Consider the following 25,681-nt stretch of genomic DNA (forward strand, 5'->3'; position numbering starts at 1 on the left):
TGTTTATTTAGGTATTCTTTCAATTCTTTTAGCACAGTTTTGTAGCTTTCTATGTATTAAGTCCTTTGCATCTTTACTTAAGTTTATTCCTAGATATTTGATTCTTTTAGTTGCTATTGTAAATGGATTTTTTTTTAAAATTTCCCCCTCAGATTGCTCATTACTAGGGAGAGAAACACTATGGATTTTTGCATGTTGATCTTGTACCCCACCACTTTGCTGAATTCATTTATTATCTCTAATAGCTTTCTTGTAGATTTTTCAGGACTTTCTATATACACGATCATGTCATCTGCAAATAGTGAAAATTTTACTTCTTCCTCTCCAATCTGGATACTTTAATTTCTTTTTCTTGCCTAAGTGTTCTGGATAGAACTTCCAGTACAATGTTGAAAAACAGTAGTTATGATGGGCATCCTTGTCTTGTTCCAGATCTTAGAAGGAAAGCTTTCAGTCTTTACCATTCAGTATGATGTTAGCTGTGGGTTTTTCATGTATGCCTTTTATCATGCTGAGGAAGTTTCCTTCATTTCTATTTTTCTAAGTGTTTTTATCAAGAAAGGATGTTTGATTTTGTCAAATGCCTTTTCTGTGTCAATCAAGATGAACATATGTTTTATTTTTCCTTCACTCTGTTAGTGTGATGCATTACATTAACTGATTTTCTTGTGTTGAACCACTCTTGCATACCTGGGGTAAAATTCACTTGATCATGGTGCATAATTGTTTTAACATGCTGTTGGATTCAATTTGCAAGTATTTTGTTGAGGATTTTTGCATCTATATTCACAAGAGAAATTTGTCTGCAATTTTCTTTTCTTGTAGTATCTTTATCTGGCTTTGATGTTAGGGTGATGTTGCCTTCATAGGATGAGTTAGGTAATGTTCGTTCCTGTTCAAATTTTTCTAATAGTTGGAGCAGGATTGGTAATTCTTGGACTGTTAGGTAGAATTCCCCTGTGATGCCATCTGGTTCTGTGATTTCCTTTGTTAGGAAGTTTTTGGCGACTGCTTCAATCTCTTGCAATTGACCTGTTGAACTCTTTTATTTTTTTCTAGAGTCAGTATATGTTATTCGTATATGTGATGGTCTGAGGCTCTATGTACACCAGAAAAGATCATGCTCTTTTAATCAACTCCTGTGGGTGTAGACCTGTTTTAGGTGGGACCTTTTGCTTAAGTTATTTCAGTCAAGATGTGACCCATCTTGTTCAAGGTGGGTCTTAATCTTCTTACTACAGTCCTTTATAAGAGGATAATAGACAGAAAAAGCCCCAGAGAAGCTGAAAGAGACAGAAGCTAAAAGAGAGAAACATGCAGAAGCTCAGAGAGGAAGTCACTGAAGCCAAAAGTTGGAAACAACGAATCCCAAGAGGGAGACCAGCAGATGCCGCCATGTGTCTTGCCATGTAACAGAGCTGTCCTGGATCACCAGCAATCTTTCTTTGGGAAGAAGGTATCATCCTGTTGATGCCTTAATTGGACATTTTCCCAGCCTTAGAACTGTAGACTTGTAAGCCAATAAATCCCCATTGTTAAAATACAGTCCATTTCTGGTATATTGCATTTTGTCAGCTCTAGCAAACCAAAACAGTGTGTTTCTAGGAATGTGTCAATTTCCTCTAGGTTGTCTAATTTGTTGGCATACATTTGTTCAGAGTATGCTTTTATGATCCTTTTTTTCCTGTGTAATCAGTAATAATGTCCCCCCTCTCATTTCTGATTTCATTTCTTTATGCCTTCTCTCTTTTTTTTTTCTTTGCCAGTCTACAAGGATTTGTCAATTTTATTGATCTTCTTAAAGAACCAACTTTTGGTTTTGTTAATGCTCTCTCTATATCTACTTGAAATTTGATTGTTAGTGAGACTGTATTCATCCATACCTTGTCTGTGTGTTTGTTTTTCCTTTGTTTTTGACGTTATGATTACTTATGCTAAAGCAAAGACCACAGGTAGAGATTGGGGGATGATATCAACTTCCTTCAAATCTCTTTAATGGGAATAATTTATTTATTAGGTTTGAGTATGGATTCAGGCTTTCTCCGGTTGATGGGAAAAAATGGAATGATACCGGAATAAAACCATCAGTTGTTATTTAGGGCTGTGCTTATAATGTTTCTAATTCTGAGCAAAAAGTATGAAACACATCAACTTTGTCTAAACAAAGTGCCCTGGGGAGCACTTGTAGAAATACAGCAAAGGAGAAAACTCAAAATATCAGCGTTTAGATCTCCCCCACGTGATGGCTCAGAGAAGACAAAAAAACTAAGGAGACTACAGATCCCATATCTGTGTGCTGCAGTGTGATATCTATCGATTTTGTCTAAACACAACAGAACTGCTTATCTGAAAAATACTGAGTGTAGATGTACAGTAAATGTGGAAACAACAGAGATTAGAATGTAGGCTCCTCCTTCCAACACCACCACATTTTGGCTCATTTTGGTTGACCCACAAGCAATACAAAACCTAAGGAGAATATAGACTTGGACATTTGTATGCTGGAATAAGCTCAGGTAGGCAGAACTTTTTCTTCCTTATCTGGAGCACCAGAAAGTGTTTTTGTCTAAGTCCTGAGAAACAGAGATTGAGAACTCTGTCTCTGGAGACAGATTGAAACCAGGTTGTATGTGGGGTTTGGGCAGAGACAGTTTTTCCTTTCTCTCCATTTGCAGATATTCAATACCAAAATTTCAGGACCTTTAAAAAAATTAGTATAGAAAGGCTCAGTAATTTTCTAGATATGGGTGACTTACAACAGTTTGGTTTTGTTTTCATTCCTGCTTTCTGCCTTTCTGATTAGACAAACGCAATTTACCCACCACTATACTTCATTATTTTAAGAGTTCTGGTGAGTTTGTTTGCTCAGGCTCTATATTCTAGTAGACCCAGTTCAGGGTACAGGGTAATATTACAATCAGAATTGTGACATAGAAACTTTTTTGGTTAAAATCTCCAGGTGGAATTCAGAACATCAAGACCAGAGATAGTGGGCCAATTGAGTTTCCTGTATAATTCTTAGGGCTAATTGTGAGGTTTTTATAAATAACTTTGTTATGTTTGTGAAGAGGATTAAGTGGGTTTGGAGACATATAAACATATAAAGAACAAGAATTTGCTGTTAATATTTAAGGTGAAGGTGATGTGGTAGACAAACCTGACTCTTGTATTACTGAGTTGGGTAAGTAGAGATACAGTATTTCCATTTATTAAATAGATGATAGAGGTGGTGGGGCAGGGTTGTTGGAAAGTTAATGAGTGTGGCTATGAAATTCTTAGCCCAAATATTTAAAGATGTGAGGATTTTATCTTAAAGAAACATTATAATGCTGAACTATGGGTTTAAATTTTGATAGTGTAATTTAATATATGTATATATAATAATAATGATATAGAAATAATTGAGAACATCAGTCATTAAACGTTTGTGCAGGGAATATCATAGCCAATGGTTTTGAATCTATAATATGCTTTTGTCAGATGACCAAATGAATAAGTGAGTGAGTGAATTAATGAGATCTACAGTGGCATGACAGGGAGTACTTTTGGTGTCAACAGTGAATTTTCTCCTGACAAAGATTACGCTGAGACCAACAGCTCCCTCAAATGCTGAAACCTGAAATCTGCAGATTTCAGTGTGGTGTGTAAGGGGTTTGATAGTCTGATCTAGGGTTTGCATGAAGAGAGATTTCATTTATCAGACATATGGACTTGGGGCTGACATCTATAAATATATCTACTTGGGTGAGTTATTTACCCTCTTTGGACTTCAGGATCACATTTCACTATTTAATGAGGTACCAAATTTAACTAATAATGAACTAATGATGTGTCTTCTTATTTGTGAAATAGTAACAGATCCATCTGAGAAACAAAAATAAGAACTTTGCTGTAGGCACTTTGAGTGTGATCACATAATAAATTCCTTATTTCAGCTCTTAAATTGAGAGCAACTATTGGGAGAAAAATTGCATAATTTTGATTAAAGTATACCATAAAATTTCCATTTTCATGATATCTTAACCTTTATTGAAGCTGCATTCAAACATTGCTGGGGCCAGCATAAATTTCCAGGTGTTCTGTTTAGAAATTTGGCAAGAATTTCAAAAGCCTAAAAACTAGGCTTCTATTTGATCCAGGAAATCTATCTATGAGCAGTTCTCTGAAGGGTCTAATTCAACATTTCAACTTAATAGAAAAAGAAAATATAAGATAAAAGCTATTATTATGAAGTTTAATCAAAGTTATGTTAAATCATTGATAACAGGGACTTTCATGGAATTCATAAATAAAATATTAGGTAAATCTGTTGAAATTAGGAATAAGCTTTCCCCCTACTTTCCAATCTTTATTTAATATTGCAAAATATTTACAGATTGATATAATAAGAGACTAGAAATTAAAAGCTAATATTTTGGAACAAGAAACAAAAAGTGGCAGCCTACATAGGGTGGTCATTCTAGAGCTTGTCTTACAGTAGTAATCCGTCATCATTTTTGACACAGAGTACAAAAGTACATCCTAAGTTCTGGAGAATAAAATGATACTAAAATATATGGACCATTTATTATGCCCTTGATGAGAGCAGGCAAACTGAATGAATCATCATTATTCATTCACCTTTATGACATCTTCATTAACTGTGTTTTATTTATGATAAATCTGAAGCTTCGGTTATCTAAGTAGAGAATTAACTGACACGGCTATTGCATTAATGTGGCGTTTTCAAGTGGCATTTTCAGGTTGCTCTTTTTCTCCCAGCATAATTATGAATACTACCACCATTCTTTTTCAATCTGAAAACCATTCCAGATTGAAGGATAAATAACATAATCTCCCTGAGGGAACAAAGCCTTCAATTCAGACCTATCTGCCAGTAATTCCCAGGTTATTTTTACTCCACCCTGGATATTGCTAAACAGATGTATCCCTTCTCCCCTCATGGGTACTCGTATACCAATTAGTGGCAACATTCAATTCTTAAACAAAATGAAACAAAACTAGTCTTGAGATTCATTACATTCCTTAACCTAGAACATTTTACAAGCTGTCTCAGACTTGATATTTCCCAGCCCCCATCATCTCCTTCCTTGAGCCATGCTGCTGCTGATCACATCAGTGATATCAGAGTTAGCAGTTGGATATACGAACATCACTTGAGTGGTGACTTCTCTTCATATAAGACAAAGACTTCAGATCAAGAAACTCAGTGCCTACTTCCTTTTCGAAAGGAAGAGCACAGTCTTTTGCATATGGCGGATACATATGCGAGGCCATTAACAGGTGTCCATCCATTACAGAATGAGCCAAACTCTGGATTCTGGTGGGATGACTGTGGATATTGTCCCAATACAAAACCAAGGTACCACGTTAGAAAGGACTGAAGCACCTGGGACCTCAGGACATATACAAGGCAGGCTGCAGAAATTCCTAAAGGAGAATCTAAAAGCTCTGGGGGTAAGTAAGCCTCACTAACGAATTTTGATTGAGGAGGGACTGGGGATATTTTGAAGTTGGAAATTGTGCTAGCTAATGATGTGGTTTGCTTAGAGGAGTCAGGTCATTCATCACCTGTGTGGAGTAAAAGAAAGAGACCTTGAGTAAAAGTGAGAAAGCGTGTTTACATGGGGTGGGAGGGGCATGTTGATTGGTTGGGATGTGCAGGAAGCCCCTAATCTCTCGGACTCATCATTGTGACTACACGTTACTGGGGCAACACTGAACCACATGGGCTGGGCCACTGAAAGAGAAGCAGATTCTCCAGCAACTGACTCTTCTTAGCAGAACTTTGTAATGATATTTGAGGGACAATCTTATGGGTGACTGCAATATTTGGGGCAAAGCAGTTCTCTTCCTTGGAAAATGTCACTATTGTGACATATTTTCATTTAGTTAATTTGTATGATTGATAATTTTTTTGTTTTGTCTCTTTCTTAGGTGGCTCAGATTATGATTGGTGTGAAATGCATCTTTTATGGGATAATTGGCTTTTTCGCATTTCATTCTGAAAAATACAGAATTATTTTTTTCTCATTTTGCTTATTCTTCCCTTTATGGGGGGCATTGTCTGTGAGTATATTTTTGCATTGTTAAATTAATAATTATAAAATCATTCCCTCATTTATTGATCAACTCAGCATACTTGTGCAATGCTAGAGAATTTTCAGATACATAGCTAAGACTCAATTTTCAATCCTAGCTTTAATTTATCTTTAATAAAATAGTGTCCTTAAGTTTTATTCATTGGTGACTATTGGACAAGTGTTAACTGTGTAGTATAAAGCCATAAAACATAATCTTCCTCTCTTGCTTTAGGAGAAAATGCTGGGTTTGATGCATGGAAGAGGTGTTTTAGAAATGCAATAATATTTGGACTGGTGGACATGGTGGGAGTTACAGAATTATTTTTCTTCTTATGTCCTCAACCTCCTTGGCCAAATATATTGAGACAAATCCCATCTAATTTGAGCTCACATCTTCCATTCTCACCTTAAAGTGCATCTTTAGCTTACATCCACTCCATTTATTTTTATTTTCTTATTGTTTTTATACCCACTTCTTCCATTCTGTGAGGGAATTTATACTTCATAAGAGTAAGATGACTGCTATAGTACTTTTTTAATGTGGTGCATACACTTTAATAATCTGCTTTCCTCAGAGTTGTGCAGGAAAGAAGGGGACGGCGGGGTGCGGGGGTTGGGGGATGACGTTAGACACAGAGAAAAATGGACATCTAATGATGCAGTGGAAAGGGTGTGACAAAAGAAGCTGCTACTCTGCAGATACCTTTCTTATCTTACAAACAGTTTATCGTTTCTGGATCTCTGAATGTTGTGTCTGCCAAGAAACAGACAAAATCACTGGTAAGTTAATGATTTTCCCATTTCTCATTCATGGAGAAAATGAGAACGGATAACACCCTGAGTTACCTATATAAGGCCCACTCACCTAAAGGATTCAATATTTTTTAAATTTAATTTATCATGTTACTATCCCTTTGGGCCAATGAATCATGTGATCATACTATGAATAGATGCAGATAGGATTATTCTGCCTGGGTTTTAGAAAAACTGATACCCAAATGTTATTCTATAAAAAGAATGAGTAAAGCTTTATGAAGTTATTAAGGTCCCTTTGGTAGTGGGCTGTTAATACAGAAACAGGCATGGCTCAGATTTCAGCAAGCCAGGCTTTTATATTCCATGAGCATGCAAAGAAGGAGGGTAGAGACAGTAAAATTTGCATAACTTGTATCCTATCCACAGTATGTGTCTATGAAATATGATGTCTCTCTTAAGTTTCCTTACCCAGTTGTGATTTGCCATTCAGTTGAATTGGCATTAGAGGGATGGTGAAGATTACATGGATGAGTTTATGGTGTCAGAACTCCTCCCCTGGCCTGTGGGGTATAGATGCCCGTGTCATTATCCTTTCAAGCGAGTGATCTCCTTTATTTTTCAGCTGCGAGGGAATCTGGGTGCTAACACACTCAGCACCTTTGTCTCCATTGCTGGAATTTGCATCCTTTCATACAATTTAATAAAAATTTTCCACTATGATTGCAAGGGGGAAACTCCTTGTTATGGCATCAAAACAGTTGTAACTGTAAGTATTTCCCTCTTGAATTCTAGGATAACTGAATGCTTGTATGAACATGATGAAGATGAGACGTGATCATTAATATTATATTTCTGGAACATGGCAAAAATTTTTGCTTCCAGATTCTTTCCAAATGTCACTCTAAAGTTGGTGTAATTTTACCAAGCAGAAAATGTTTATTTCTGATGGTAGAGAACCAAACATCCTGTGATTCAAGTCTTACTTCTCAAGAAAAGATTGTGAAGAAATAGACTGAATATGTTCATTTTAGGGTCAAAGATTGGTGTGATTTTTATCTTTTTGGGGGAAAAAAAGCCGAGGTAGGAATTGAAGGTAGAGGAAAACAAGAATATTAGAGTGTTAGAAGACATATTTAACTTAGGAAGACAGGGACAAAAAACTCATAACTGTTATTTCATTTTTCACTCTAAGAAGTATTCAAAATTTAGGAGACATCCTAGTTTTAATTGGGATCCCAATGGAAAACCATCAGATTGTAGTCTTTCACTGGGGAGATCTGAACCCCCGCCATTTCTTCTTTTTATATTGAGAAGCTTCAGCTTGACATTCATTACAACATTTTGATGGAATAATAATAATTTAAATTATAATATTAATAATGTTCTGCCACCACCAGTAATAATATAATTATAAAAAGCAGAAATGGAGTAATCATAGAGAATTCTGAAAAAGCACCAAGAGCTTCTTTCTACCAATACTGTATTAAAATGTTCATGAGTATCTGATTTCATTTCTAGCTCATGTTCTTCTATAGCAGTATATATGTTAGCTATGTTTCTATGTTTCTGGGTTCAGACCGAAACCTCATGCCACATTTTGTGTAATACTATAAGTGTCTTCTTGTCCTGTTTTCCTGATATGGAGGGCCTGACATGGAGCTCCGAGACAAAATCTGTAAACCCCTTTCCTGATGGAATTTTATTTTCTTCAACAGGGCCTTGTGACTATTCTGATGATTCTGAGCTGTCTACAAATATTTATTTCCCTGCCTCTCTCCATGCTCATTTATAATGTGGATGATGAGAATATTGGCTGGGTGAGTAGCAATTCTTGACAAAATAAGGATGAATTTGACTATTTCATAAAAGGTGTTAGCAATAATTCTTTGTATCTTTGGTAAAATGAATGATGATAAAAATTATTTGTGCTTCTGTGAATAACTTGGAGATCCTTAGCTATGTGCTGACAATACATTGCATACACAGTACATAATTCACTAGTCTGTACAGAAACTTTCACCCACAGGCAAACCCATGAATTATAAACATTAATTAATCAATTAATGAATCTGTTAATTTACCTTATGCAATACTGGTGATGTGATGAATATATAAGTATATATGTTACAAAGTACAATTAGTTAGACATACCTGGAAGAGATAAATTACAACATTACAAATTAAAACAGTTGAAAATGCTATAACCTAGAAACACAAAATACACAAAAGATGTTCTAATTTTGTTTTATTATTACATGTAACTGAGCTAGGCAGTACAAAGCTAGCATTACACTTTCCACAACCTCATGCCATAGTTCTTTTTGTGTGCTAAAGTAATTGCTACATCTGTGTATCAGCTAGGTTCATTTAAACAGAGAATGGACAAATATACACAGTCAGAATCCCCCTCCTTTTAGAGGGTATAAAATTTATTACAAGTATTGGCTTACAAGATTACTGGGGCTAGTTAGGCAAGTCCCTTAGAGCAGACAGACAGGAAGGAAAGCTATGGGTGGGCTTGAACCCATGAACAGGGCTGAAGGGAACAACCACAGGTGGTATTTCTTCTTTCTCACATATTATAAGACAAAAGAAACCAGACCGCACCTTCAACAATCTGGAAATCTCCTTCATTACCCTGGTTCCCCATTTCCAAGTTCTGCTTTTCACGTAGGGGAAATTCTGTTAAATTTTCTGCCACCATATAACAAAATTTGCCTTACTCCAGTCTCCGAAAACACAATCCTCACTCCTTTCTAAGCCTTACCAACAGTGTTCTCAATGTTTGTATCTCACCTAACAGGCTGAAGTAATTCAGGCTTTCTCTATCCTGCTTCTCAAAATTATCCTCAAACTGGGCTAAAGCCATGCCTATATATAGGTATTTATTACGGCATTACCCAAAGTCCAGCACAGAAATCTATAATACTTTTCCACAGCCACGTAACAAATTACTGCAAAATTGTCGGCTTAAAACACACATGCTTTTTATGCTCAGAGTTCTGTAAGTCAGAAATCAGTAATTTGACTGGTTACAAGACTGGATTCAAGGTACTAGCTGGACTGAACTCTTTTCTGTTGCTTTGGGGAAGAATCTACTTCCATGTTCATTCTTATTGTCGGAATTAATTTCCCTGGGATTGCAGGGCCCAGGTCTCATTTTTCTTGGTGTCTGTGAGTCCCTCTCAGCAACTAGAGGTGGCTTTCAGATCTTTTCATGTGACTCCCACCATCCTAGCAATGGAGACTCTCTTCTGAGAACACTTCTCAGCTTTGAATGTCTTTGACTTTCCCTTCAGCGCCCAGTCAAAGAAAACTCTCTGCTTTTAAAGGGATTCTGTGAATAGATTCAGTGCATCCAGGCAATATCCTTTTTGTCATAGAAGATAACATAATCACATGAGTAACACCCAGAAGTGAAGGTCATGGAGGGCATCTTAAAACTCTGACCGCCACCAACTTTTTCCTTTTTATTTGTTCACAGTTCAGTGAGAAAAAAACACAGTCAAGAAGATGATACATTTATTTTTTATAATGTCGTGGATCTGAAGTGAAACTTTCCTCTTCTTTCACATTACATTTGCCCAACGTTTGTCTCATAGCCTTCAATGGAGGCTGCAGAATTCAGTGTGAAGCTCAAAATGTAGCTAAAATTTTACAGAGATGCTATTATAAGGGAGGGGTAAGAACAAGTTATAGCCATAGTCTTCTCCATGACAACCAAATACACACACGCTCCTTTCTCCTCACACCTAAAACCCACCAGCTCCCCATGAACGATAAACCAAAGTCCCATGGATTTATTGCACTGTGTTCAAAAGCCAATATCTTTGCATATTTGTAATTCTCCCAACTACAGGGGTAGCTCATTGTGATGAGGTCTGAAAGACAAGTTATCTGCCCCATCCCCGCTCACACCCATTATGAGATGGTGGGTAGAAACAGGTTACATAAAATAAAACTTCAACTTGGAAAGGAAGGGGGGAGAGGGAGAGAGAGAGAAAATTTGAAATCATTGATCCATTGATTCATAGCAATTACAAGATTCCCTGAGGCAAAAGTCATGAATATTTCCTTTCCCCCACAATGGTATAAATACTTATACCATAGTTCACTTGTCAGGGAAGAATTAACTATCTATTTTTCTCTCTGTCCCTCTATCCATTATTTTTAATGTGCAATACTTAAGAAGGCACTGGAAAGCATAGTCTTCTGAGGTGCACCTCAATATTAGTATTCCATTTCCTGATGGTGCAGATGGTATTGCTTTAGATGTCGAATATTCCTCGACTATTGTAGGCCCGGAATTTCTTTCTAACGGCAATATGCGTTCACTGAAAATAGGGATGAAATGGCGGACATTTTATTTTCTACATGTGTCCGTTACCTCTAGGTCTATGAAGGCTGCTCCAGCTCCACATCCACATCCCAGTCAGCAGAAAGGAAAAGGGAAATGGAAATACATATCCTTCTTTTTAACGGTGTAAACCCAAAGTGGGACATGTTATTTATTCTCAGTTTTCATTGGCCAGTACTTAATCATTTATATTGCTTACTTTGGTGCAAAGTAGCCCAAGACATATAGTCACAATTCTATCTCCATTTTTCTGGGTTAAAAATGTTATATTATCAACAGAAGAAGGAAGTAAACATCTGTATCAGCCCCATGGTTTAAGTACTTCAAGTTATGAAGAGCATGTCATTGAAAAATATGATTATCATCCTATATGAAAAAACTCATATATTTGCTCTCACCAAATAGTCATCAAATAGAAGAGAAAGAAATAAAATCATACACAAACAGACTTACAAGTACATGCACACAGACAAACACACATACTGTTTTCTGACTCTCACAAATGCTTATTTATCTTAAATCAGTAACTCATTTTCTAGTCTATCAGAGATGCACCAATGTCCAGAGTTCCTGATACTGGCTGGGCTGACATTCTTCATATCAAAATCAGAGAGGAAAGCAATAGGCCTCATTGTCAATCCTTGATTTTTGTTTCCCAAGAATTATTTTAATGGATATACATCTCTTTTTTCTTTTATCCTCTTCAAATTCCATAAACACTGGCATGGCAGATGGACATATATTCACCTGGATAAATCTTTGGAAAACTGAGTCACTGGATAGTTTTTGCCAATGCACAACTTCTACCTTCTTTGGAGTTCATCCTTTAGGCCCCACTGGATCCAAAGTCCATGCAGCTTGTTTGGAGTCAGGGAGTATATATGTGAAAACAAATCACTGAAAAAATAGGTTTTCTTATTCTTTGTGACTTATTTACAGATTTCTGTTTTGCCTTGTTGGAAATCTGCTTCTGAAGATCCTTATCAAGATTTGCTGCCTCAAGCTTCAATCTATGAAGACCTCCAGCAAAAGGGTCCAACATCCAATTATACAGTCACCGTAAACAAATGTGAGGCTTCACCTCTGTAGTTTGGATCCAAAATGACAAGAGGCTAATGCTATGACATAAGGACACACCCATCTGAGGCTACAGCTGTGCAGTTCAAATTCATGAAGAGGGCAACTAGCAGCTGGAAAATCAGGAGCTCATTGGCCTCCTTTCTTTTTTTGTGTTGGATGTTATCACAGGACAGGGAATGCTCGTTTAAAATCTTAACCTTAAAGTACCAGTGGCTTAAAACATCTGAAGTTCATTTATTGTATACTTTATAAGTTAATCATTAGTTAGCAGGAGGCTGTGGCCACATCTTCAACTTAGACTCATACGGATATGAGTTCCACAATGTGGAATTCCATAATCTCAAAACCTTTCTGCAGGTTTGCCGGAGTAGGGGAAGGAAAAGTCAGAAGCCATGGCTTTGGTGATTAAAATCTTTGCCCTAGAGGTGGCAAATTTCTCTTTTGGCTACAGCCCATTAGCCAACACTATGTGGGTGATGAGAAATACAAATATAGCATCATATAAAGATGAATAATATTATCTCTGTCATACTGTTCTTCCCCTGCCATGATCTATTTTCTGACAATGCAACTTGATTTATTCATGACTAAACATTAAAAAAAGTTTGACATTTCTTATAATTCTAAGATATGTGGATAGGTAACTCTATTCCGTACGTAAAACTCTGAAGGTTAATCACTGATGATAAACAGTGTACTAAAGGTAGAGTTCCATAGATTAATTGAAAAAATACTTTGCATGAAGTCTTGGCTCATTACTTTTACACTTTGACTTTGGACACATGTCTTCCCTCAATAAAAATCAGTTTCTTTAACTCTGAAATGGTCTAGTTTGTACTTAGTACAAATTGTTATATGCATAATGGAATATAGTAATTATACGCAAAAACATTTATTCATATGACATGCTATGGATAATAATATTGCAATAACTTTAACATAAATTAATTATGCTGCATCTTGCTGAGTGCATTCAGTGTTTGTGATGATACTTCACATGTAAGGTACATCATCAATAAAAGTTTGTTTTGTTTGATGTACTCACTGACACTTGAATCGAGTGTTATCCACACTTTGATGTTCTCTGTACCTTTTAGATGTGATTTTTTGTGTCTATAATTAATTTTGGAAAATTCTCAGCCAATATTACTTAAAATATTTCTTCTTGTCCCATTATCTCTTTCTTTTCCTTTGGCATTCCAATCATATACAGGTTATACCTTTTGAAATTGTCTCTCAGTTCTTGGATATTCTGTTCTGTGTCTTTTCATTCTTATCTATCTTTGCATTTTAATTTAGGAATTTTATTTTGACATATCTTCAAGTTGACTAATACTTTCCTTGATTGTGTCCACTCTACTGATGAGACCATCAAAAACATGTTTCATTTATGTTACAGTGTATTTTATTTCTAACATTTCCTTTTGATACTTTCTTAGAGTTTCCATCTATATTCTTACAATATCTATCTGTTAATGCGTGCTGTCTACTTTTTCCATTACAGCCCATATTATAACTTATACTACATTCTCTGACTGGCAATTCCAAAATCTGAACTACATCTGAGTCTTGTTCTAATGCTTGCTTTGTATCTTTAGACTATGATTTTTCTTGTCTTTAGCATATATGGTGGTTTGAAACTGTATTTACCCCAGAAAATCATGTTCTTAAATCTAATCCATTCCTGTGGGCACGAACCCATTGTTAGTAGGACCTTCTGATGAGGCTACTTCAGTTAAGGTGTGGTCCATCTCAATCAGGATGGGCCTTAATCCTATTACTGGAGTCCTTTATAAGCAGAATGAAATCAGACGAAGAGAAAAAGCCATGAGGAGCAGCCAGAAGCTGAAATTTAACAGAACCCAGAAGACAATGGAGAGGCCAGGAGAGGCTGCCATGTGCATTGCCATGTGACAAGGTCAGGACCAAGGACAGCCGGCAGCCTGCCCCAGAAACCAGTCTTCATGAAGAAAGCATCGCCTTGATGATGCCTGATTTGGACTTTCTTTTAACCTTAAAACTGTGAGTGAATAAATTCCCATTGTTTAACCTGACCTATCTGTGGTATGGGCTTGAGCAGCCTAGGAAACTAAAACACCCCCTATGGGATATTTGGCCATGTTTGGAGACATTTTTCATTGTCACGCAGTGTGATGGGGGTGGGGATGTTAGGATATAACTGGCATCTCATGAGTAGACATCAAAGATGCTGCTAAATATCCTAAAATGTACAAGCTACCCCCTCACAACAAAGACTTATGCAGCCCATAATGTCAATAGCACAGAGGTTGAAAAAACCTATAGTATATAATTTTCTGTTTTGTATTTCTCCAAGATGACTCCGGAATGAGACAATTCAATAAATGTAGGAATGAAATATACAGAAACTTTTGAGGATCTGTGAGCTATTTGATTTATTTTAGTACGCTTTTTAAGCATTATCTCATTGACTCCCCAAGAGGTCTAAAAAACTAGTATTACTCTTACTTTACTTATAGGACACCAAGACATATGTCACAAAAAAGAGGTAAGTGAGCCTGTCAGAATTCGAATTTCAACTCACTTCAAAATTATGCTTTATCTCCTATTACATTTAATTTGTGGAAGCATTGACACTTGTTTAGTTACAGAATATTTTAGGTCCATTTTAGGCCCATTGCATTTTACTAAGGCAGACTCTAAGAGAGGTCTTATAAGAGCTTAACTTGTGTCCCCAAGTACGTGGGTATGGTAATAAGGACAGAGACTTTCTTCCTGTCTCCAGCCTGGATAACCCAAAAAGGTCTGGTTAGGGCATCCTACATGGCAGAACAAGGAAAGGGCAGCAACTGGAACACCTTTGCACCTGCATCTTGTGCAGATGTACCTCTGTTTATTTTCATGGTTGGCATGTCAGTTATCAATTCATTGCCTCTCAAATCTGAACACAGCCTTCAATAGAAGCTCTGAGATAAACAGTAAAATTCCTTTAGGCATTTCTCCTTTAAAGCAAGCAAGATGTTAAGAGGGCATTGAAGGGACATTACAGGAAGAAGAGGTTTCCCAAAATTTCCCTTGGGACCACAGGCCAAGAATGTGGTCCATTGTGACCATGCATTCTCAGCCTGCAAACCATCCTCCACCTCCACTGTGGAAACCACAGCCTGCTGGGCCAGATGCTTGCCTGATTCCCCCTGCCAGCCCCCACCCAGCCTGCAGGCAGCCTCCTGTGATCCCGAGGCTCACATACCAAGCAGTCATTCCTTCTGCAAGCCTTAGCTATTCTGGAGGCCTTCTGCCCCTGCCAGCATCCAGATTCCGCCAGGCCCACATCACTGGCTGCTCCATCATCTGCTTTCCACCTGCACTCAGGAAGATTGCCCAATATCTGCCCAGCAACTGCCTACCCATTCCAGTCTAGCTAAATCAGCAAATTTCTCTGCTATCTGGTGGCCAAACCACACCCTCTCCACTGGGTTCTGAACTCCTTCCAAGTTTTTCTTTCCTTGGATAATCTCTTTCAGCCCTAGTGTACCATATACAATTTCCTTATATACTATAGTTGCTCTTTTATCATGGTTAATAATTCATTATATTAAACTCCCCCTATTTAATCTACTGTGTGGTGTCTGATTGGACCCAGGCTGCTACAGTTAGTAATGTGACACTTTAAATTGACCCCACCCCAGAGAACTTCTCTTTGGATGAAGGAACCCCAGCAGGAAAAAATTACTTCATTTACTTTAAGAGACATTAGAGATAAAATTTCAAATATTTTCTTACTGTGAGAAGAAATATTTATACTCCACACTATTAGTGAAGAAAGGAAAAGAAAAACAACATCAAAAAAATTAATGGTTATACTAAGAAACATGAAACTTCATGTCTTATCACATTATGATTTGGAAAGGAAGAGAAACAAGACAGATAATATTTGCAAAGAAGTTCCTCTTTCTGGAATAATCTCTGAAGCCACATTTTCTCACACAGGAAATGGAATTATCTTCAACACCATCATTGTGAACACACAGAACCAACATTTAACAGTAACCAAGAGTAAAGACGTTATATTTAGTGAGCAAGTCTATACTCCAGCATGCACAGGTTGGGCCAGAACTTAAGTATAGCACCATGTAGTTGAACATTTTTATACACAAAGACATGGAAGAAAGACTATCTTGACTTATGGTCTTCCTATTTCTACATATACTAAAATTTTTCACAATTTTTAGCCCAGTTTTATTTTGCCCAGTTCCTTCCCAGAGTGTTCAGGCTTGGGTTTTATCTCTGTGAATATACCCTAACAATTCAATATCTGGAGTTACTGTGGGTCTCTTACTTTTGTCTATACCTTTTGCTGATGGCATCTTATTTATTTGTAAGCATATTCATATTTTCTTGGGTGCTTGATGTTGGGGGAAAATGTATAATTGTAGATGGTCTTTTCTCCTTAGAGGATTTCAACTTACTATCAAGTTGGTATTTTTTTTTTTTTCAGGATTCCCACACTTGACAGTACAGGATCTTTGACTTTCCCCCTTATATTTTTTCAGATAAGTTAAAAGACATCTCATATTTTCACTTCTTCTTTCACATGGCAAACATATTAAGGGAAAAAACAACACTGTATTTAGGGTTCAGGGCTCATCCGTCTAGATACTTGCTTTTTATGGATCTTACCTCAGTGATTTCTTACTCCTTTCTAGCTCTTGAATATTTTTATGTAAAGATTTTTAGTTTTCTGACATGAGAGGTTGTTACAAACTATTGAAAGTAGGAGTCCTCCTAAGTTTCTTAAGCTTTCTTAAGCTTGGACTGAATAATATCCAGTGGAGAACAAATAATTACCATCAATGCTAGATTGAACTGAAAGAAATTAGAAAACAAAAAATCTAATAACAGACTATCAGTATGGATACAATTTCTTCTGCAATTATCTTTTAATAGAAGTTATTCCCCAACTCATCTCGGAGGGATAGAGGTGAGAAATAACCACGAGTGACTCCCAATACTTGACCTCCCACAGTACTGAGGAGAGAACATAAAAGAATCAGTGCTTATCTTCCTGTTTCCTCTGGCCATTGTAATCACTGATACACCATTTGACTTATGTTCATCTTCCCAACCCCTTAGGTTATTGCCTCATATAAAATAAGATAATTTTTACTGTAATAGATATAAACTCATTGTATGGTAACTAAGTTCAACATGAAACCTGATGCTAGAAAGTAAATTTAGATGTGAAAAGACTCATCATATTATAACTAGTATGAATGCTGGCCAAGAGAGTTGCCTAGTTGAGCACACAATTCTTTATGATGTCACATAAACAGTATTAGGGCAAAATGTTGAAAGTCTAGTAGAAAATTCACATTGAATAAAATGTAGCTGGATCAATATCTATATAAAAGGCTACTGTCCCAAAGGCCTTGGTGAGCCTTAAGCTTTCCCTGGCTTAAGACTTTTTTCCACTGCCTGTGGCTTCCCTTGATAAAACACACCAGTGGCAGCAGGCACTGTGTGATCCTGATCAGATATATAGAAGCAGTTATTGCCACATTTTATGGAATCAAGTTAGGACAGTTATTGTTCAGAAGAGCAGCCCAGTCCTAAGAAAATCATATCCCAGGATATTGAGAAATTCTTCCGTTAACAAAGACGAATGAAAGGAAGGATGAAAAATTGATTCTTGCTTTGTTGGCTGAAAGTTCACTAGCAGATGATTCATTTCTCTGCTTTGCAGATAGTTTCTATTCCAACAGGAGACAGACAGAGGACCCTTCAAGGCTGGCCTTGAAACACACACACACACACACACACACACACACACACACACACACAGTTACCATCGTGGCCTTACTCATTACAGCTGGAAGAAACATGGACCTTATGAGCCCATGTTAAGATGCTCAAAATGTGGACTAGTTTTCACATGCTTCAGGACTTTATGATGATGATCTACTTCTGTCACATCATCTAATGAGCATAAAATATTCTAGACAAAAATTAATAACTAATAATCAATATTAGAAAATGTATAAAGTGCAAAAACCTTTATTTTTTCACAATTCCAGTATCTGTGTTCCAAAAAACATAACCAGAGGGCTCTCAGTTGGAGCTGCAGTGGTGTAGTATAAAAAAGGCCCTAAAGTAAGGGCTGTAGTAACTCAACAAATGGGAAGAACTTAAACGACTTAGACGTATGGATAGGTCAATTCCTCATACTCGTGTTCAGGTGTGACTTCTGACTGCATGTTGTCAGCAGGTGCCAGGTGAACCACAACCTGTGAAGATGAGAAATGGGAACGTTTCTGTCACATCTCCAAGAAACAAGGGGGCCGCCTCTTCCTTGTGAGCCTGCAGCATTACTTCCCTGCTGTTCACACAACTTAGCTCCTCAGTGGACCTTGTCCAGTATGGACTCTGTGTCTTGTGGCAACACCTCATTGGCTGGCCATAATAGAAACAATATCTTTCTCTCAGTCCTTATGTTCTCCTTGCATTTCTTTTTAAAAAATATCTTAAAATCTTTTCTGCATTTCTCACTTCTTTAAAGAAGGGGCACATGAAGGAGAACTAAACAGAGCATCCCATAGAAACATAAAATGCCTAAGACCCCGAACACTCACCTGGGTGACGAAGCAAGCCACCATGCATCCAAAAGCAGAGAGAGTCAAAGTAATGCATACTTCCAGCAGGGAGAGGATCAGGATGGCAATCAAAAATACTTGCCCAAGAGTTGCATTTTCATATTCCTACAGGGAAAAAAATACACCCAGGAGCAAAGGAGTGGGTAAGACCAGAGAGTTGAGTGATGTGCCACATGTCACCACTGGCCTGGTTGCTCCAATTCTAAGATTATCCCTGTACAATAGTGAGATATCAAAGGTGGGTCACAAATAGTCTTCTCTGGATCCTCAAAGATGAATCCAGATATCGCTTTATTTTCCCTAGTCCATTCCTTCTCCATATGATATCCTTACAGAACACCTTAGATTATGTCCCAGCTACAATTAGCACATCTTGTTCAATCACACAGAAAAGTATATTCTAGGCACGTTCTTCAGTCTTCCAAGAGGCTCTGATCATTCCAATCTTAAGCTCTATGTTCCATATATCATGAATCCTACTTGGACACCACTTGCTCTTATACTCCTAATATTAAATTTGATAGGCAGGGGCATCTCCTTGGAGATCTCTGAATACTTATAGGAATCTTGGATCCATAATAATCAAATAACCACATCAACACTGTTGGTAAAAAACGGCTGTCTATTTGGCAGTCAAAGGAAAGCACTGGAATTCCCTTATTTCAGAGAAATGCTCAGTTCTCTTCCTTTCAGGTGACAGGGCAGTTTCTACACAAGAGTTACTCAAAAAAATACCACAGATGCTTCTAACAATACTATGGGCTCAGTTTATGTCATTAACATAAGAATCACTCACAAATGAACTTATTCCACCTGAAGCCTTAAAATATCTCATGTACCAAGTGCTATCAGTCACATCCACTGTTAGTAAGGCCAACCCCACTCCTGATGTTATGGCACTGATTATATTCATAGCCAGGCTTCCTCGAATCTGAAAGAGAACCAAAAAAATATCAGATTCCATTCTCAGGCTCATATGTCTCTAGTGTGAGAGTCAAAAATGACCGGTAATAAATTTGAGGGGTTTGGTCTTTCAATGAAGAGATCCCACATCTCTAGCTGAAGGACGTTATATGTTCAGCTGTACTATTAAACCTTTCAATAGCATGTGTTTGGGGGACGAAACCAAAGTCAGAGTGTCATGTGATATTTATACCGAAAGCTGGTTGAGCCACAAGGCTCTGGTGGGCACATCTGTCAGCATACCCCTCTAAGCCAAGGTTATTGAAATTATCAAAAATACATATTATCAAATTTCTACTGGTCTTTTCTAATTGAGCTGGGTACTACAATTCTGATACCGAGGGGAATACTTACTAGGTTAATGGTCAATTTTCTTCCAGCAACAATGGACAGCACTCCAGATATATAGAACTGGCAAAAGAAAAATTATCTCAAGGACTGGAGACTCCCGATCTTACCCTGTGATGCCCACCCTGCATGTCTACATAGAGCAAAACAAAGGTCAGTAACCTAAGTCCCCAGTGCTTTGGGAAGAACAGCATTAAAACTGTGGAATTTTTGAGAGAGAAGATTGAAAGGAATATTTATGAAACCCTTCTAATGTCCGAAGTGGAGAAATTCAAATGTACTTACACATAAGGGTCCCCATATAGGATAGAAAGAAAGATGTGCACGGGGGCTTATGATGTTGTCTTCATAAATGTGATGAAATGCAGTCTTCCACATTGCCCATAGACACATTTTCATGAGACCAATTAGGATCTGGGCAACCTGGGACATGAGAACAAGATCCAGGATGGCAGGAAGTCCCTTTCCAAGAAGAAAAGTCTATCCCCTGGGAAAGGTCTCACCACATGATTAATATTCCAATTTTCTGGTCTGAAGAAAACCCCTGAGATCCAAGTATTCTACCCCAGCAAAAGCTCTTTGTGTAAAGCTGCCATAATGGCATTAGTAAAATCAGTGATGCATAGTTTCTCTTCTTTAATGTGAAATGATTGGCAGTATTTTTTCCCCTGTTTTTATGAGATTTTATGGAATTGGTGCTTGTCAAGATGACACAATCCTGGAGACCCTGACTCTCCCTCCCTCCCAGGGCAGCCCTTTCTATCTCAGGAAATGGCTATTTCTTTATAAATGCTACCCTCATCTAAGTTCTCTTACCCCCAAAATCTTGGGCTTCCCATTCAAGAATTTCTGCATGCTGTTCTGTTGATAAGGAGAGTCCCAAGATCCAGCCTGACCCAGTTGGGAGTTGCTGACCTTCTGGTGATGAGCCATGAGCAAAGTTTTGGGAAGTTTTTAATCTGATGTCCTGGTGCTGTCATTGATGACAAAGGGGAGGACAGGAGAAAACTATGAGCAAAGATCTGCTTTCCACTCAGCTCACAACAACAACTTAAGAAGAGAGGACAGGAGGTAGTATTATACATGTTTATGCAAATGTTTCAATTTTCATAATCTTGAACAAGAAATACCAACCAAAAAAATGAAAATATATGCATTGAGAAATAAAGAATATGCATCAAGATAATTTTAACAAATGTGCAGTTGGCAAATATCAAAACTGCAAATGGACTTCCAGTTTCAGCTCAGAGATGCAGAGAGCTGGAAATAGCATTGCTTTCAGACAAATAAGATAACAACTTGACAAGCTGCACATTAATGACTTTTCTTGAACTCAGGAAGACTAGAAAATCTGTAGAGAGACAAGTTTCTGCAGGAAGAAATATGACCCAGTTGCTTACATGGGCAGATCACTATGAATATAACATAAGTTGGAAAGAAGATTCAACTAGAAATTTTTAGCAAATTGGTAGAGACAGGTGCACACATTAATGTGAGTGTGGAGACTGTGAGGGTCACAGACAGGCTGTTTACACCCACTCCCAGGCTTTTCCTTGGGGGACCTCATGAGGGTGAGGCTCTCAGGGGAGATGAGGAGAATCCCAAAAACTTCCGACAGATGGTGGCTGGGGGAGGAGAACAGTGGTTACTGAGCAATCTCCATTTATACCTGTTTCTCCTTTTTTCCCTAAAAAATGAAAGTTTTAATCTGCAAGGGAAGAACAACAAACCAATGAGTGGAAGGCATGAATTCAAACCCTCTGAAGCTCTAGGAGAGGAACAGGAAAGCAAAAGAGGAATAAGTGCGAAGCCCATCAGAGAGGTAGGGATCCTTGTGAAGTCCACACCCTCGGTACTGGGTTGAAAGTGCCTGCTTAAGACTTGGCTTAATCAGATCATCTGAGAACCACATCCCCCTCCCCACCAGTATCACACTCCTCCAGAATAAATAGAATTAATGGATGAGAATTTTTCTGGAATTAAGATGGATACCAAATCGCAGACTAAAGATGCTCAGAGAACACCAAACATGGTAAATCTTGACGCCTCCACCCTGCAAAAATATCTAGGCATGTAACATTCAATTTGTCAAAAACAGAAGACAAAGAGAAAATCTTGAACACAGGCAAAGGAAAGAGACACATAATCTGCAAAGGAAAAAAGATAACAATTACAGCAGACTTCTCATCAAAATCCAACCAAGCAAGAAGACCATGGAATGAAATCTGTAAAGTGTAGGAAGAAAAATATCTGTCAATCCAAAATTCTGTATCCAGCAAAAATATGTTTCAAAAATGAAGTAAATGAAAGAATTTCTCAGACAAACAAAAATGGAGAGAATGTATTGCCACCATATTTTCTCTACAAGAAATGTTAAAGGAAGTTATTCAGGGAGAAGAAATATGTCAGAATCTTGGATCTATACAAAGAATCAGGAGTATCTGAAATGGAATAAATGAAGGCAAAATAAAATATTTTTCCCTATGTTGAATCACTTTTAAAAAGATAAATGGCTATTTATAGGACAAATAATAAAATGTATTGTGTGTTTATAGTATTTATAAATGAAATGTATGAAAAGAATGGCACATAATATAGGAAGGTAGAATTGAGAATAAATTATTAGAAAGTTCTTAAACTTCCTGTGAAGTGATATTTTTTTAAGTAAAAATCATTATTTCTAAAGGAAAAGATGTAAACCCTAGTGAAACCACTAAAGATGTTATAAAAAAGAGAATTTCCTTTTTTAAAGAAGAATGAAATCATACAGCATGTTCAGAGGCAGAGAAGACATTAAAAGGGGAAAAATTAAACAAAACAAAGGAAATTAATAATTTTGAAGAATTCCAAATAGCAAATATAGAAAGGAGTAGTAAAATAGAAAAATAGGAACTCACCCTTAGAGCATCAGGGTAATAATTTTGGCAGGTAAGATGCACTCTTAAATGCTGAGATAAATAGTGGGTGATATTTTAAGGAGAAATGGGATAGCTATGTAGCCTCAAAGTAGCTCCCCTCATTATTTAATTGCTATCATTGTTTTAACATTTGCCCACAAATATTGTGATGCTCCTCTCTCCAGAGAACAGAATTTAATACTCCTTTCCTTAAGTACAGGTTGGACTTAATGATGGACCTCTAATAAATAGAGGGTGGAAAGGGGGGACAACATAACTTTGCAGTGGAAAAACCTGGGGGGCAACACCTTAGCCAAAGGATCAAGGTTTTCATCACCAGGAATAAGTCATGTTGGTATTATGTACCTGCTGATATGATGCAACTGGAAGTAATCATGAAAAAACATCAGACAAATCTAAATTGAGAAACATGCCACCAGTTATCTTCAAAAGTGTCAAGTAGGAATGTCAAGAAAAGACCCAGAAACCATTACAGATTGGAGAAGACTTAAGGAGACATGGATGATTAAACACAACACAGTGTCCCGGATTGGATCCTGGAATAGAAAAAAAGGACATTAGTAGAGTGGTGAAGGTCTTTAGTATAGTTAATAGTATTCTACCAATGTTACCTCCTTAATTTTGATAAATGCACCACTATTACATAATATTTTAACATTAGGAGAAACTGGATATAGGTTACATGAAAACTCTTGGCATTATTTTTCAACACTTCTGTCAACTTAAAATTATTTCAAAATTAAAAAAAGTTTTTACAAGCCTGCAAATAGTTATATATACTTATCCCTACAGTTCTTATGAGGAAAGTACAATTCTACAAGATTATGTAATTATCTATGATCATCCAAGTAATGAGAGGTTCATTCTAGACAAGAACTGAATTGTCCTTTGAATTATTTGCCTTTAAGCCAGTTTAATGCTTGTTTTCCTGTTTAGGCAAATGGTCATTTATTAATAGCCCCCTGGATCCAACCTAATTCAAAAATTATCCTGGGACTTTTACTTTTCCTGCTACCTTTGCTTTCTGTTCTGTCATATCAGTGCAGCCTTTTGGAATGATTTGTTTGTCTCTCGTCCAGGGAAAATGTCTTGCTGATAATGAGATATTTTCTGTTCCTATTAGGATTTAATGAAACCCCTCCTCCTACCTCTCAACTTAGTCTCATATATGAGGGCCATAATTGCATTATGCCCCACACATATCATTTGTCAGAAGCCTTGTATTATAAGAAGTGTTGAAATAACCATCATTCAAAATTTATTCTTCTTTACCATGTAAAGCCATTCTTCTGAGCTAATTGAATGTGACTATGTAAGATAGAATTACTTAGAATTTGTCTCCTCCTGGATTAACAATCTCACAACAATCACCAAATTTCTAACCCAGGCCTCTCCTTAGGTTGTCAAAGGAATCAGGACACAGTTTCAACCATGGTAAAATTTGAGATGATGATTTGTACCAAATGGGACAACTTTAAGAGGCAGATCTACAGTCTTTGTGGAGAATGTCAGGGTCACTTTGCTTTGTTGTTTGGAAACTGTTGAAAGCTCAACAAATTGGTAGCAATATGATAGTAGAGCAGTACAGCGAATTACAGCAGGGCTGAGAAATAAAGAAGATATTTTCCCCGGCCAAGTGAGAAGAGGAGAGTCAGAGAATTTCACTAGTATCACCAAAGTCACAGACCTTCTTTATCAGCCAGGCTCTGTGAGTTGAATTCGTTTCCCAGAAGCAGATCCCTGGCCAGCCCCAGTCCACAAGGAGGACCATTAACTTACCTCTCAGAGAGAAGAGGACTGGTCCATAGGAAGTTGGTACGCTGGCATCATCCCCAGTCCCTTACTAGGAACAGTGTACATGAGTATGCCTGGCTACCATTGCGAATCTTGACTATCTGGCACTGAGAGTCCCTGGAAGAGGAAACCCAAGAGGCTGAGAACAGGAAAAAGCTATGCTTACCTCCTCTTCAGAACTGCACCAGGAGGTGGTTCTCATTCCTTGTGGTCACCAGTGTTAACTGAAAATTTCCTAAAAAGATTAAGCTACACATATGCAATGAGACCTTTCCATATTGAGCAATATAGCCACTGTTTTGAAAATACAGTGTCTTATTCACTTCACCCGTGTTACTGGATGGTCAGCTGTGATGGCAAGAGATAAACAATATTTTTTAAAGATAACCATCTTTCTCCACTTCTCCTATCATAAACACCACCCACTTTTCATATGATAAGCTCTATCTGAAATGCTTACATGCAGAAGCCTCAGTGATGTTTTCTTTCCCCTGGGGAAGAAACACACACACACACACATACACACACACACACACACACACACACACACACTTACTTACCCACAGTGCCTCTCCCCTGCGTCCCAGCTTCTCTGCCTGTGAGGTTAACAGTGCCACATTTTCTGGATACATGTCACATGTCCACAAAATAAGGCTTTGGAAATTATAATTGCAATTTCTGAAATTAAAAAAAACCCCACAAACTTAGAAGTTGATTAAGTTAGCTGTGTTTTTTACATGGCTGGTACATCTT

At 37.4% G+C, this 25,681-nt stretch overlaps 2 protein-coding genes and 1 long non-coding RNA gene across 7 annotated transcripts in view; 2 read left to right on the plus strand and 1 right to left on the minus strand.

The window, feature by feature from the left end:
* LOC119536378 (membrane-spanning 4-domains subfamily A member 4D-like) overlaps positions 1-5,396 on the plus strand; it is a 41,416-nt gene extending 36,020 nt beyond the window's left edge. The window contains exon 9 of the mRNA XM_037839140.1: positions 5,301-5,396. Within this exon, the coding sequence (XP_037695068.1) occupies positions 5,301-5,384 (84 nt within the window). The 3' untranslated portion in view covers positions 5,385-5,396. The remainder of the gene's footprint in view (positions 1-5,300) is intronic.
* Positions 5,397-8,438: 3,042 nt separating this feature from the next.
* On the plus strand, positions 8,439-13,099 carry LOC119536379. The gene is made up of 2 exons (XR_005217390.1): positions 8,439-8,656; positions 12,136-13,099. It is a non-coding gene; the product is annotated as an uncharacterized LOC119536379 (long non-coding RNA).
* A 5,225-nt stretch (positions 13,100-18,324) lies between these two features.
* LOC119537961 (membrane-spanning 4-domains subfamily A member 4A-like) lies at positions 18,325-25,137 on the minus strand. Of its 5 annotated transcripts, XM_037840616.1 has the most exons (8): positions 24,914-24,949; positions 23,480-23,670; positions 21,033-21,189; positions 20,502-20,639; positions 20,223-20,279; positions 19,702-19,836; positions 18,885-19,010; positions 18,325-18,539 (listed from the first exon to the last, which is right to left on the minus strand). In XM_037840616.1, the coding sequence occupies exons 3-8, from the start codon at positions 21,147-21,149 to the stop codon at positions 18,450-18,452; spliced, it is 663 nt and encodes a 220-aa protein (XP_037696544.1). In that variant the 5' UTR covers positions 21,150-21,189; positions 23,480-23,670; positions 24,914-24,949; the 3' UTR covers positions 18,325-18,449. The 5 variants fall into 5 exon arrangements, with proteins under 5 accessions (XP_037696544.1, XP_037696545.1, XP_037696543.1 ...); XM_037840617.1 differs by lacking the exons at positions 23,480-23,670; positions 24,914-24,949 and adding an exon at positions 25,095-25,137; XM_037840615.1 differs by lacking the exon at positions 23,480-23,670 and having other exon boundaries at positions 24,914-25,020.
* Between the last annotated feature and the right edge of the window lie 544 nt (positions 25,138-25,681).

The sequence above is a fragment of the Choloepus didactylus genome, chromosome 6 (genome assembly GCF_015220235.1).
Source record: "Choloepus didactylus isolate mChoDid1 chromosome 6, mChoDid1.pri, whole genome shotgun sequence".
NCBI lineage: Eukaryota > Metazoa > Chordata > Mammalia > Pilosa > Megalonychidae > Choloepus > Choloepus didactylus.

Excerpts from the sequence above, each read along its gene's own strand:
- LOC119537961 (XM_037840617.1), bottom strand. The coding sequence starts at position 21,149 with ATGGCTCATCACCAGAAGGTCAGCAACTCCCAACTGGGTCAGGCTGGA. Across the intron at positions 20,640-21,032 it reads GGAAGCCCAAGATTTTGGGG|GTTGCCCAGATCCTAATTGG; the intron begins GTAAGAGAACTT and ends CTCATGTCCCAG. Across the intron at positions 18,540-18,884 it reads TGGCTTGCTTCGTCACCCAG|GTTGTGGTTCACCTGGCACC; the intron begins GTGAGTGTTCGG and ends TCATCTTCACAG.